Consider the following 15,044-nt stretch of genomic DNA (forward strand, 5'->3'; position numbering starts at 1 on the left):
TTCCTGATTATTTTGTTTACATCTTTTATTTTGCTCTGTGAGGAAGTGTTTTTTGTTTAATTATTTTATTTATTTTTTGTTCTTTAGTATATTTATCTTATATTTAATAACATCATCATCTGGATCCAGTATGTAATAGTAAAGATATTTCATTTTTTAAAAATCAGTACAATACCACAACAATGTTCAACACAGAGATAGTAACTAGGGCGACGAGATACCTCACAAGACTTTTGTGTGAAGATTGCTTTCTGGAGAGGTTAGCTCTGTGCGGTCTGGTGTCAATACACTTGACCTGGCTGTGTTTCTTCATCTGTGGTGCTAACAAGACATTGACACTTATTAAAGATGACTGCAGAGGGCTAGTGTCAGGCAAGGTTTGCGGTATGGATCAAAGCTGGCTGTCACTGAGACTTGGCAGGAGAGCTAGCTGGGCTGTAAAACAAGAATCGAGATAAAGTCTTTTATTCTGCTATTGTAATTAAGCACCTGCACAGGAATTACCTTAACATTAACTCAGTGGGAGGCACTTAAAAGTATTTTGAGAATTGTTTTTGTGGTTCCCATGATTGGATTTGTAATTATAAGTTTTAAAAAATGGGTAAAACTGATTTTAAATCATGAGACAAATGTTTTGTCTAATGCTTTTAACAGGGTTCATTTTAATTGTTATTTATTCATTTATTATTAAAATATATTTTTCAAGACAGACCTGGTCATGTTAAAAGCAAAATACAAATTACATAAACAAGCATATTCTATAGAATGCTATCGCTTGCACCCAGCCTCTGTCCTGCTGCATACGGTACTATTGTACAGTTATAATGGTGAAACCACTTTACAAAATGCACCATATGAAATAGAAAGCTAAAAATATGCATGTAAAAACTAAACAAACACGTTGTCCTATACTTTCTAAAAAAAAAACCAAAACATTAGTACATGTATTTTTCACCTTTCAATATTACTGTCTAATGCTACTTCTCTGATTAAGTCGATCAAGAGGAACTAGTTTTAGCTATTTTTAAGCACTGGATACCAGCCCACGTGGTTATCAAAACAACATTTCAGCTCTAAAGTCTCCAGCGTTTCCTCAGTAATCTTAGTCAATCATATAGTTATGTACTGCTTAACATATCAAGTCAGATGCCAGGCTGCTGTTTGTGATCATAGATCGTATCGAAATAAGCACTGCCCTCATTGTTGGACAACTCACTCAGAAAGCAGTAAACTTCACCTGCTGGTGTACATTGCTTCAAACACCAAAATTTCATCGTTGAAAATATAGACATTTTTTGCAAGCAGTATTTTCAGTAATCAATGGTTTTGGTAAAGTAAACACAGAAAACGCTGCAACATTACAAAATCTGGAAACGGGGTACCATCTTGTCCAAATATCAGGGGTTTTGACTACTTTACAGGGTAGTGTACTGTATGTGTGTTTGATAGCAGCATGTGACCTTAACAGAGTTAACTAAGGCCAGATCACCTCAGATAATCAATGTGTGAAAAGACACTTTTAATAATTGACTAGAGCTTGAAAACCTTTCCAATACGGAACCTTATAGTGAATTCAGAACATGCTCCCTCCTGCTTTTCTGTAGCCAAAATAGTCACTAATTTCAAACATAGCACCTGCATTGTTGCAGGAGGGAACACTGGCAATACTGTAATAATGAAATAACCACATCATCTAATTTTTGGTCTTGTTTTCAATTGAAAATGTATGATGTATAATGTATAAGAAAACCGTTGCCTTTGCTATATGTATAGCATTGTACTTATATTATCAATATATTTTTGTTTATATATATATATATATATATATATATATATATATATATATATATTTTACACATTCTAACACTATGACATAAATGGGTCAATTAATTAAATTCAATTTATCAGAAAGAAAAACATTAGTAAAGCCTCTTTTGAAATCAATTTCTGAATGGATGCATATGTTTTCAGCCATATGCAAATAAGTAAAGGCGATAGATAAGAACATTTGTAACCGATAAATATTATGAATTAATGAATTAGTAGATACCCAAGACTGGGCTTGGTTGACTGGTCTAATGTGTTGAGTGGAGATATGTTCTCAAGACTTCACTGGCAGTTAGCCATTTTAAGTGGAGTTACTAACAATACACATTGTTCATATTGTGTTCATTGTTAGTTAGCATGCTATACATTAATAAACTAGATATAAACTATTAAAAAAGATATCAAGTATAACCGGATCTCATTGTCTAAGCATTGCTTTTGTAACATAATTAAAAGTGCATTTAAACAAATGTAACAATGCACAATTAGAAAGTGGTAAACTGCAGGGCCAGGATAATTGGTGTATCATTCTTTAGTAAATTGAGTTTTAAAACATCACAGCACAAAAGGAAACTTTTTTTTTTTGTGGAAAGTAAGCAGAGCTTTATTTAACAACTGTGCACAGTTTGCTAAAATACAGCACATATTATTAGACTGGTGCATAGCTTAGGTGACTCATACAGTTATGTATAATGTATAGGACTCTATTGTGATACTAATAATACCCAACCGCTACAGAATGTGTAGTTCATTTTTAAATTTGAACTTTTTAGTGAGTCTACTGGCACATTTTACTATGTTTGAAATAAACTTTTATATATATATATATATATATATATATATATATATATATATATATATATATATATATATATATATATATATTTGCACATGTATAGATAGATACTGCAGATAGGAGTACCTGGTTGTGAAATCTGTATTTCCTCAAGATTACTCTAACATGATGCAAGAATAGAGTCAGATAGCTGTAGCTTCATATCAGGCTGACTGTTCCTGATGAATCTGATATATAGTAATCTAAAGATATGTATTTAAAGGTGTACACCAGGTTTCTTTTGCCATTTTTTTTCCACTAGACAGACAAGCATAATCAGCAGATTTATTTTCAAAACTTACCAATGCTTTTAAATGTTCTTAATTTGCATGGACTTTATAATTGATATAATTGTTATATAATAACATAGATAGGTCAGTTATCCTCAATATATATATATATATATATATATATATATATATATATATATATATATATATATATATATATATATATATATATATATATATATGTGTGTGTGTGTGTGTGTGTGTGTGTGTGTGTGTGTATATATATATGATATATTAGTTCCTTGGATACTTTGTTCACGATTGTGTTGTTTTTTCACATTTTGTTGTGTCAGTGCCACAGAGTTTCATGCATACTAAATGAAGAGTTAAGGGGGAAAAAAGTTTTTATTGAGAAATATATATATATATATATATATATATATATATATATATATATATATATATATATATATATATATATATATATATATATAAAAATATAAAACAGAAAGATCATAATTGGATAAGTCTCCACCCCCCTGAGTTAGTACTTGGTAGAAGCACCTTTGGAAGCTATTACAGCTGTAAGTCTGTTGAGATAGGTCTCTACCAACTTTACACACCTAGATTTGGTAATATTTGACCATTCTTCTTTACAAAACTGTTCAAACTCTGTCAAGTTCTTTGGGAAGCGTTGATGGACAGCAAACTTCAAGTCATGCCACAAATTTTTGATTGGGTTTAGGTCGGAGCTCTGACTGGGCCACTCAAGGACATTTACTCTTTTGTTCCATAGCCACTCCAGTGTAGCTTTGGCTGTGTGCTTTGGGTTGTTGTCATGCTGAAAGGTGAACTTCCATCTGAGTTTCAGCTTTCTTTCAGAGGGCAGCAGGTTTTCCCTGTACTTGGCTCCATTCATTTTCCCTTCTATCCTGACACGTCCCCCAGTGGATGGGAAACCCATCCACATTAATTTAAAAAAATAAATAAAATATAAAAAAAAACCTTGTGCAGAAGGTGGCCATCTCCCGAATTAATTAAATGATTAATTTGTTGCTAATCGGGAGATGATCACCTGCATAAATACCTGCGGCTCTCTACACTCTGGGTGGGAGTTCAGAAGAAGAACGAAAGAAATTTAAATAAGATATTGGATCAGTGAAGGGAATTGCCCATCCTGACCATTTTATTTGTGTTCTTTTATTTGTGCTTGGTGAGCAGTGTTTTTTTTTTTTTTTTTTTAAAAATTATTTTTTTTTTTTTTTTTTTATCAAATAAAAACCTGTTTGGACCAAACAAAATCCAAGGACGAAGACCGGACTGCAGTGGCGAGTCGCGTTACCGGACAGTGTGACAAATTTGGACGTTTCCCCCTTTGATAGAAATAAACGAATAACGACATAGTGAGACTTATTTTGTAAAAAGTACTAAAATTTTGGGATTAGGTTCCACCACGAACATCCCACTCTTTCTTAGGAACTGTCCCTGTTTATTTCGTCAAAAAAAAAAAAAATTTTATGTTAGAAAATTTAGATACTTATATAAAGTCTTGTAAAAGATCTGTGACACTTTATTTACGTATTTTTTATATACGTATATATATATATATATATATATATATATATATATATATATATATATATATATATATATGAATTAAGTAAATAGTGAGTTTGCATAGTGCTTATAATACAGAAAACTAGGTTGATAAAACGTATGAAGCAGAGAGCCACAGTATTATAGTGAGCCTGTTAATTCCTTTTACAATATAAGGATGCCAAGAACTTTTTGTTTTTACAGTTACAGAAAAAAGGGGGATTATAAGTATTTGCACTTTATACAACTTCAGTGAATGTTTCCTACTTTTTAACTAGAAAAAGAAAAGTTTAATTTTATTCACGTGTTTCTCTCTATATTGCATAATGTAACATTGTTTACGTCCATTTGTCTCATGTTATCACAGGGTAGTCTGTACACTGCCTGTGGTAGCAGGTTGTGAATCAAATGCAAACTGGCATGCACTGTGGAAAGCCATACAGTCGCTGGGTTTCAGATTGCAAACTGCTGTGCACTCATCAAAGCGGGTCAAACTGTCTTGTGAGTACTAACACATTGCCAAAGTTGAGGAAGATTCATGCTTTATGCGCCTTTCTTTTAACTTAATCCATAAGGGTGTGACACGAAAACAAATAAAAGCCATGTGAGTTGCAGGTAACTGTAGTTGTCAGGTTGGAAGAGGTACAGTTACACCAGAGTGGAAAAACACCACTGACCTGGGAAATGTTGTATAAAAGGACATACAGTTCTATCTGCTTGGGGACTACAAAATCTGTTTTTGGTTCCTTGCCATCCAGTTATGTTATTGCCTCCATGGGAATGCTTGAAAGGAAGGGCACACTCAAAGGGAAGTGTTGTACTTTATCGTCTTTCCTCCCACAGTTTGGGATTGTGCTTGCTAAACCGTGAGGAAAGTTCTAAATATTCCCACACTGAACATTGATTTCATCACTTTGAAAAAATGGACACATAATGTACTTTATGGGAATTGCAATGCCTGGTACTGCCTGGTAATTTGTTATATCTGACCATTGTTATTATTAATCAAATTATCTTCATAATAAATTAGTTTCAAAGAAGATATGAGTTAGTGAAAGTGTCCCGCTGCCCTGTACTTAAAACAAATACTATTCATTAACCAATGTTTCTCTGTTGTCCTCACAGTATGTCCATAGTTTAGGTACATTATGACCCAAAATAAACTGAGTCAAATTGAACTGTCACACCTTTGTTTAAACTCCATTGATGATGACAATGTGCAATGATAATGCGATACAACTGTTGCAATCAGACTACCCCTGGCTTTAAATCTCAGAATATAACCCATTGGTTTGTTATTAGAGCCAGACAATTCCTTCCAGTCAATTTAGATAAGGTACTGTAAGGTAACGTACCCCAGCATTGTCTTCGTTTACATCAAAGTATGTTGTTTGGAAACCTGGCTATCTTGTGGGCTACCTGCCATGTTTTAGATTATTTTATAAGCCGGCTGACATTTAAATGAAGAAAGCTTTTTTTTTTTTTTTAATATGAATGAAAATAGTGTTTCGATTTAATAATGGCAAAAGCAAAGGTAATTTCAGCTCAGGCATATATAATAATATAATTTCCAATCCATCCCTGTAAAACCCATTTTATTTATATTATATATATATATATATATATATATATATATATATATATATATATATATATATATATATATATATATATATATATATATATTTTTTTTTTTTACTGAACCATTTTTAATGGGTCACCTAATGTCATTTGTGTACTGCATTCAAAAGCCTCAACATCATACCCTGGACAATGTCATATTCTGCACAATGGAAATCAAACTGCATGTGATATTGTTGATTTCCACAGTGGTAAATTCAGATAGCAGAAGTAAATGAAGTGTTCCAGATTTTTTTTTTTTTTCAGCTTCTGTAAGTTCTCAGCTAGAATAGTGCCTCAATAGGCTATTATCCTGGCCCCTGTACATGTGTTTATCAGACTCTGTTGGCTGGACTGTGACAGCAGGTAGCAAACTGCTTCCAGGGTCAAGTGAGGAAGAAATCAGGGTAGGGGGTTTAAGAATACTGGAAAGCAAGAACATGTCCTGATGGTAATTATAGGATCCTTACAGATTGTTAGGTAATTACTGTTGAATTACTTGCAACTATGTAGTAATTGGTCACTTTTTAAATCAAATGCTGTTTGTAACAATGAAAGCATATTTTCGTCTTCGTAGCTTTTATTTTTTGGCAGCAACATTATTGAACATAATTAGATGTTACATAAACATCCCCTACACTTTTTTTTTTTTTTTTTTTTTTTTTTTTTTTTACCCTTAAATGGTATTTGGTGACAATCTATTAATGTGCTTTGAATTCATTCTTGCCCCCAAGCAAATTGGCTCCAATGCCCGCTGCACTAAAGGAACAATTGGGTAGATGCTCATTCAAAGCAATAATGTGCATCTCTTTGGGATGCTTATTTGTGGTGACATGCCTACAGTATTCATATCTTCAAACCCTCATTCATGAAATACTGTATCAATAAAATGAAATAAACATAATCCAGCAGTCAAGCTAATGCTTTATTCAATATGGGCGACACTTCCAGTAAGGTTTTGATTGTGTACCATTATGCATGACTATTTTTCACTGCAGTGTTTGTAGTGATGAACTCTGTCCAGTAGCTGACTGAGAAATGGATTCAGTCAAAGATATTGATATGTGTTTTAAAATTTTAATATTTAATATTTTAATATTAATTAGGCTCAGCTGATGCCTTTTTCTAGTAAGAAAAAGGTGTTACATTTAAAATCAAATATACCTTTTATTCAAGTTTGTATTGAAAGACGATCAATGCAAAAGGTTAAACTGAGTTAACACTAACGTGATTTGAGTTGACCTTTACTTAATAATCTGATTTGAAGGAGGACAGCTGGTGCACTTCTTCAAATCCGGCTTTTCTTGGAACCAATAATTCCTGCCACAACCAGACACAATAATTGTATTACCCTTGAGGAACTGACAAAAAGCTGGTTGCCAAACACCCCTCCCCCTGCCACCCCCAAAACCAGACTTTTTCTGGACTCACTCAACCACAGCACAGATCCTTTAAAAAAGAAAGATTCCCTTTTTAGCACAAAGGTGGGAATCATCTAAACAGAAAAATTGTGGTCAACAATGGTCCAACTAACTGGATGCAGTGACTGGAAAAGAGACTCCCCACACAGTAAGGGACTCAAATTGCACTCTCTAAAAAACAACCCTGTGTTGTGTAAAAGTACATGTGCACTGCACAGTGGGGTCTATTTAATGGCTCTAACAGCAGTGGACATGCCAATGCAAGGATATTTAAAACTTTTGCAGTGTAACTCAGTGATCAAAGTTATTTTCTAAACAAGTTTTCATACTCATAAATGGACAAAACGGCTCTTTTTGGTAAAAAATCAACAAACAGACATTACAACTATTTTAAGAGCAAGCACGTGGGAGCCTTTTCCCTGTGTTAGATGGTGCCTGATTAAATAAAGCATGACACAGTTCAGCTGTACCTCTAGTTTAGACATACACCATGTAATTATTACTCAGTAGACTTTCTTTTTTATAATTAATAGTATGGACACAACACATTGTTTATAAATCAGTGAGGTATAGTGCCTCGGTGGTCTAAAGGCAACACAGCTGCACCTTAATTATAAAAAAAGTTACATTTCTCTTGCAGTGCTGTGTACCGTTGACAATAATAATAATACCCCCCCCCTCCCCCCCTCTCCCCCCATAATAATCAAAGGGACTAAGGTGACAGTCTTAATAGAGAATGGGTTCTAACTGTACTTTGGCTCTATGTCAAGTTCATTTAATAATTAGAACTTCTTTGAAATAAAGTACTGTACTGTATTTGAAGTGATGATGGTTACTCGCTGTATTAATGAATGAGGCTTTAGTGTTTTTTTTTTTATTTTTTTATTTAGTAATTGCCAATTGATTTTTTACCTTATTTTTCTCCCAATTTGAAATAACTAATTGTATAATTTGAGGCTCACCGCTACCACCCCTGCATTGAGTCAGGAGCTGCAAAGACAAACCCACTGTCCTCCAAAGCGTGTGCCGTCAGCCGACTGCTTCTTTTCACTCTGCAGGCCTGCCATGCAGCCACATCAGAGGTACTGCATCGGAGGTCAATGCAGCTCTGGGCAGCTTATAGGAAAACCTGCACCGCTGGTGTGCGGTGAGCCGAGGCCATTCTAATCTCTCCCCAACAGGGTTATAACAGACACTCCTTTAAGAATTTGCCTGTTTTATTTCAGCTGTACAGTGTTTGTAATAGGAGTGCTGTATTAGACTGACATGAGACGTGGTGTTTGTGTGATACGGGAATCCTAGTGGCTGCCAGCCTGCTCCCAAGCAGTATCGGAAGACACACTGTGTGCTCCATATGAAACAGGCATTCTAGGGCTGCACTGAACCAAAAAAAAAAAAAAAAAAAAAAAAAAAAAAAAAACCCTCTTCTGTAGATCAATACCTCTATGCAAACCCTAATTACAAGATGTTGTGCTGTATTCTCACTGACTGAAGGTGCTATCCAAAACGACTGACTTGCTTTGTTTAAAGTTCTACTGTAAAGGCAGGAATGTTTCCAGATTACTGCAATTTGATAGTTGTGACCAGACAGTCATGGCACATACAAGCTGCTGGGAATTGGAATTATTTAGTTGCCCCGGGTTAGGGCGTCTGCTAAGAAATAAATAATGATAAATAATAAATGTCACACACGTACAAGCTTGTCTTTACTTGCAGTGTGGCTGTATTTCTGAGTATTGCAGGACAGCACACCGTGACTCTCAAATGTTCTCATTCTGTATAACAGGTCATTAGTAGTGTTTCAAAGGTTAACCTCAAATGTTAATACTATACACCATCATTTTCAATTGTTTACTTGACTATCCTACAATGTAACCCAGACTAACAGCAAGCTAAGTACAGTGGGGAAGTGTCTGGGATCAAACAGTCACGTTTTACTGCAGCCATATATTAAGATCTGATGCCCCCATTGCATGTCAAATGTAATGTGAAGATTTAAAGAGATTTTTTTTTAAATCTCAGTATTTGAGCAACAGAATTTGAAACCATTCATAAACATTCCTAACATCATACAGTAACATACAACTACTGAAAATATTGTTTTCAAAATTGTTTTATTTATAATTACATTTATAGTCAGTGAGTCACATCTGCTTTTTAAAAAAAAAAAAAAAAAAAGCACAGAGCTAGTGAAACCTTGTCTTTATATTCAATAATATTTACAATATTATGTTTTGAACGGCAAGGGCAAAATATTGACACATCAATAATTCCCCACTGCTCTTTTACACAGATCTCATTGTGCTTGATTGGTACCAGGTGGGAAACAGGACAGCTATACAACGTGATATATATATATATATATATATATATATATATATATATATATATATATATATATATATATATATATATATATATATATATATAATTGAAAGCTTTATGGGTGATCTATGACTATCAGTTTACACACCACAGGCACAAAAATAATAAAGGCATCATTTTTGTTGTATTCACTTATTATTAACATGCTTTTGATGCCTTTACTTCTCTATATGCCAGAAGTACCATACTTTGCACAGTGACAGGTATAGTGATCAAAAGATTCATACAAACAGGTAAATCATTAGATTGACTAAGATTAACCTTTTTCTTCCGCTGTAATTTTGAAGTTCTTGTTTCAAGTCGTTCAAATCAGACAGGCTGTTGCATTGAATGCATTTTAACAAAAAAACAACTGTTTTTCATTTGCTACATTTTGGCCAGATAATTTTAGCTTTGAATTTTATTTAACAACCTCTTTAATTTTTCTGTGGAAGTGAAGTGAACAGGCTAGTGTGTACAGGAGCCTTGAGGATTTGATCTTTCAGGTCTTCGCATGTTGATAGGCTGCAGAGGAACATGATGTCACTGCAAGCTATTATAAGGGCCCTGTCAAAGAGCAAGCCACTTCCTAAATGAAGGCAGGGCTACATGTGTGCTGAAGTGAAGCAGAGTCAGAAAGAGAGAGAGAGACTCGCAGGATGATACAGTGCTGGATGCTGTGGAAACTGTTTCAAAATATTCATGTATTAAAGGACCAAAGGAATAATACACACATTTAAAGACAAGAAAAACAGATCTCCTTGGGAAAGGAGGTCTGTATACTTTTGCAAAGGTTCCTTGTTATTATTTTCCTAGGATCATGGGAAGTACCTTTACACCTGTGCCATCAAACTATTCAAATGGGTCTCATTATGAATACACTGAACCACAGACGGTCATACTGGGCATCATTATGTCAGTTTTAGTGCTTGCTATAGTGTTTGGTAACTTGCTTGTGATCAGTGCAATTGTAAAGTTCCAGAGACTTCAGACTGTTACAAACTGCTTCATAACTTCTTTGGCTTGTGCGGACCTGGTGATGGGACTCATAGTGGTTCCGTTTGGGGCTTGCTCTGTCTTGCTGAAAGACTGGAAATTTGGCAAATTCTGGTGCAGGTTCTGGACTGCTACGGATGTCCTCTGTGTGACTGCCAGCATAGAGACTCTATGTGTGATTGCCCTGGATCGATATTTAGCTATCACATCACCATTCAGGTACCAGTCCCTATTAACTAAATGCAAAGCCGGGATTGTGGTTCTTGTTGTTTGGGTGGTGGCAAGTTTAATTTCCTTTTTGCCGATCCACATGGATTGGTGGAAATCTAAGGATCAGGTGGCAGAAGATTGTCTGAAGAAAGAAGACTGCTGTGAGTTTTTCACAAACACTGCCTATGCCATCACCTCCTCCATCATCTCCTTCTACATACCTCTGGTGATCATGGTCTTCGTCTACTGCAGAGTGTTCCAAGTAGCCAAGAAGCAGCTGAAGAAAATCGACAAGTGCGAGGGGAGGTTTCTCGGCAAGATCAACAACGAAGATGGCAAGAACAGCAAACCGGGTCACAGGAGGATGTCCAAATTTTGCCTAAAAGACCACAAAGCATTAAAAACGTTGGGAATAATCATGGGGACATTTACATTGTGCTGGCTGCCCTACTTTGTACTCAATGTAGTTAATGCCAGTGTAAAATTGGACAATATTGAACTCGTGTTTAGGATCCTAAACTGGATAGGATATGCCAACTCTGCGTTCAACCCTTTTATTTACTGTAGGAGTCCAGAATTTAGGCACGCTTTCCAAGAGATCCTGTGTTTGAGAAGATCACCTTTAAAAAAGATGGGACAAATCAATGGAAATGTTTACAGTGAACACAGCTGGCAAAATGACCAGCAAGCAAAAGTTAGTAAATTTCATTCTGAGGACTTGATTACTAAAGATTGAACATTGAACTGTAAAGGTACCAATTTAAACAGCAGCATTGACACAAATGGGAATTGCAACAGTGCTCTTACAACAGCCATATAGTGTGTTAACAATTCATAACATGTAGGTGACTTTAAATGACCGAGCTCATAAAACCTAAATGATCTGGTAAGCATTGTTTTTTTTATTATTTTGCATAAATGCAGTGCTTCATTTTTTTGTTTGTTTTTGTTTTTAGATTTTTTTTCACAGTGCCATCTTTAAAAGTCAGCAGTTTAGTGTGTGTTATGTGTTGTGTGTTCCATTTTAGGGTCCACTCAAAAATGCATGTTCATTCTGCAAGGTAGGTACTGCAAATTTGCATTTCATCTACCTCATAGTTAGACTAAACCAGTGGAATAACTTTATCATTTAAGCATGATACATGTCTTGAAAATTGATTGATTACAGACCATTTTTTTCCCCCTCAGCATTGAATAATAATGCAGACCTAGGTTTCAGTACCAGTAGCAGACTGCCTTAAATAGGTAATCAGCATTTCTGATTGCTTCTTGGGAAACTGAAAAGTACACTGTATATACTTATATAAACAAATATATTTATAAAAATGCTTTCAAAATATAAATATAATTTGGTCTTTAAATCAAGAGTTTTGTCAGCATTTTGTACGGCATTAGTCACTTCCATATTTTTATATCTTTAGAAAAAACTGTTTATTACATTCCAGTTATTCTTTATGAAAATCTTAAGCAAGAAAGGGACTTTCGGTGAACTACACTGCTGCTGCCAAAGGGTAACCTTAAGCGGAGATTTAAAATAACAGGTGCAGATTGTAACTCTCCCTGGGGCGAAGTTGCATTTCAGAACACTTGTGATTTACATTGCCTTTTGATTTGCTAATAAACTTTTAAGGTTAAGGTTATTTTTTTGGACTGTATGATGTTAATTATGATGCTAACTGCAAACAAAAAAAGATGGTTTGCAGATAGACTGCCCTTAAATACACAAGCAGTCCCAAATGCAACATGCATATTTATCCCAACTGACTTAAGGTCTCTTGGAAATAGGCTGTACAGCGTTTGTTGTAGGTTTAGTTTATTATTCTCAAGATCTCAGAGTTGAAAGTGTTGAATCTTAGAAAGAACAAATGCACATTGCACACCCTTGGGGACATAGATGTCTGTCTTATTTTTGCATTTAAATATATTGGCATGTTAAATGTTAAAACTTTGACTGGGATTTTTTACCTTAAAACTTATTTGTCTATAAGTGAGCCCTCTGCCAAAATATATGCTTCTGTTTTAGTCAAATATTAGATACCATCTTCCAGAAAAAAAAAGATTCTCTTTAAAAGAATGTAGAAGGGTTTTTGCCAACTTTTAGGCATTAAAAGGGATGTAAAATTGCAAAACAGGTTGTTAGCCAATTGTACCTATGAAAAGTTTATTTTAAAAGAAAAACACAGCAGCATGCAGTGTAAAGTAAATCGCTTCTGCTTTCACAGAAGCAGACTCCATTAGTAGTCTTGTGTTTGGTACACATTGGTGATTAATGTTAGTCGAAACCAAACTAGTGTTTGTGCCCCCTTGTGCATATTAACAATGATCAGCGACTTGTGGATGTGACTTTCCTTTCAAGCATAACCAGGGATCAGTGCCAAAAATGTGAACTTGTAAATAAACCACACTTGTTTTTGTGTTCTTTATTTGAAGAATTGGCTCAGTTAATCTGTGCTGCTTGATCTTTTCACTCTAAAACTCCCCCCCTTTGAAATAAGTCAGAGGAAGTTCATATCACATTGACTGAATTCCTAACCATAGTAGTAAAAGAAAGTGAAACATCTCTAATATTTATCGTCTCTAAAATATGTAAGTGTATTGCATTTCCTCTAAGTCTATCACACTGAAGATAAAGGAAAACTCACAAAAATGCATTAACCAGAAAACCATTAGCTACATATGTTACAATACTGCTAAGAAAATAAATAGCTGTTATGACTACAGTGGAATAAAAATACCTAACTGAAACACTGGCTTTAATCTTTAATTAAACAAATGAACAATTATGTTGAAAATTTCAACAAATGTAATAACCTAATTGAATCCTTACTCTACAGATTTTTTTTTTTTTTTTGACTATCAGTAAAGTTATGTGTTTTTAAAATCTCAGTATTGTATCAATCAATTAATGGTTTACATGTTTGGTGCATTAATGTAGGAAACTAAATATTGCTCTTTACATTGCAATGCACGTTTGCTTGAAATGCTGTGTAGCATTTGCACATGGAGGCCTCTACTGGCAGTTTTCATACACACACAAAATCTTAGTGTTGTGGTTTGTAGCACTGTAGCAGAAATTATTAATGTGTAATAAAATTGAGGTGAGTAATCTGATTTAAGTCCTAAAACACAATACAATCCCCCAACACCCACCATTAAAGAGCACAGTTTTTTTTGTTTTAAATTATTATTATTTATTGAACTAGACTACAGTACTGTATGTTTCAACTCAAAATGCAATCTTTAAATTCTAGAAATACATGGAGTACTTCAAGTCAGACATCATAGGCAATATCATATATTATTTTCTCTGGTAATAATGACCACCACCCTGCTGTTTCTCTTTGCGTAAAGGAATTTCACAGCAGAAATAATAAGACAACCGGTATTAACAATAATACCTCTGTTGCCTGCTGAATGCAAAAAACATTTCTGATTGTGTGCTTAGATTTGTAGGCTAATGCAGGGTATATTTAGTCTCAAGTGATTGTGTTAATCTGTGCGGTGGGGGGTTTAAGACACATGTATTTTCTATACAACATATACTATATGAGGTGTTGGCAATGTAAGATAAAGCTAAGGGTTTTCAAGATCTGAAGACAAAGATGATGACAAGGACTCAGCTTGCTCACCTCAAGCAAGAATGTTCTCAGCTGCTGCCTTGTTAGTTTAATTGTAAAATATGTTTATTATAATTATATGAAGCTCTTTTTGCACAAGGAAGTGTTTTTTTTTTTTTTTTTTTTTTTTTTTTAACAATGAATATGGGAAGTTCCATTGTACAGTATATTTATGTGGTGCAAATGTTGTCTGGCATTTGTGTTCGAAAAATAAAGTGTATTTAACTTACATTCAGTGGGTCTTGGTTTTTATTCAGCAGGGTGTGAAAAGGCTTAAAATAAGCCTTAAATGTGTATCACATTTGTAAATAGTAAATGAAGGGAACAT

At 34.4% G+C, this 15,044-nt stretch overlaps 1 protein-coding gene across 1 annotated transcript; it reads left to right on the plus strand.

Moving 5' to 3' along the window:
• The first annotated feature begins 10,430 nt into the window (after positions 1–10,430).
• Positions 10,431–14,820, plus strand: LOC121323915 (beta-2 adrenergic receptor-like). Its single transcript, XM_041265242.1, has one exon. The coding sequence runs from the start codon at positions 10,714–10,716 to the stop codon at positions 11,833–11,835; it is 1,122 nt and encodes a 373-aa protein (XP_041121176.1). The 5' UTR covers positions 10,431–10,713; the 3' UTR covers positions 11,836–14,820.
• Positions 14,821–15,044: the final 224 nt, after the last annotated feature.

This window comes from Polyodon spathula, chromosome 12 (assembly GCF_017654505.1).
Source record: "Polyodon spathula isolate WHYD16114869_AA chromosome 12, ASM1765450v1, whole genome shotgun sequence".
Taxonomy (NCBI): Eukaryota; Metazoa; Chordata; class Actinopteri; order Acipenseriformes; family Polyodontidae; genus Polyodon; species Polyodon spathula.

Excerpts from the sequence above, each read along its gene's own strand:
- LOC121323915 (XM_041265242.1), top strand. The coding sequence starts at position 10,714 with ATGGGAAGTACCTTTACACCTGTGCCATCAAACTATTCAAATGGGTCT.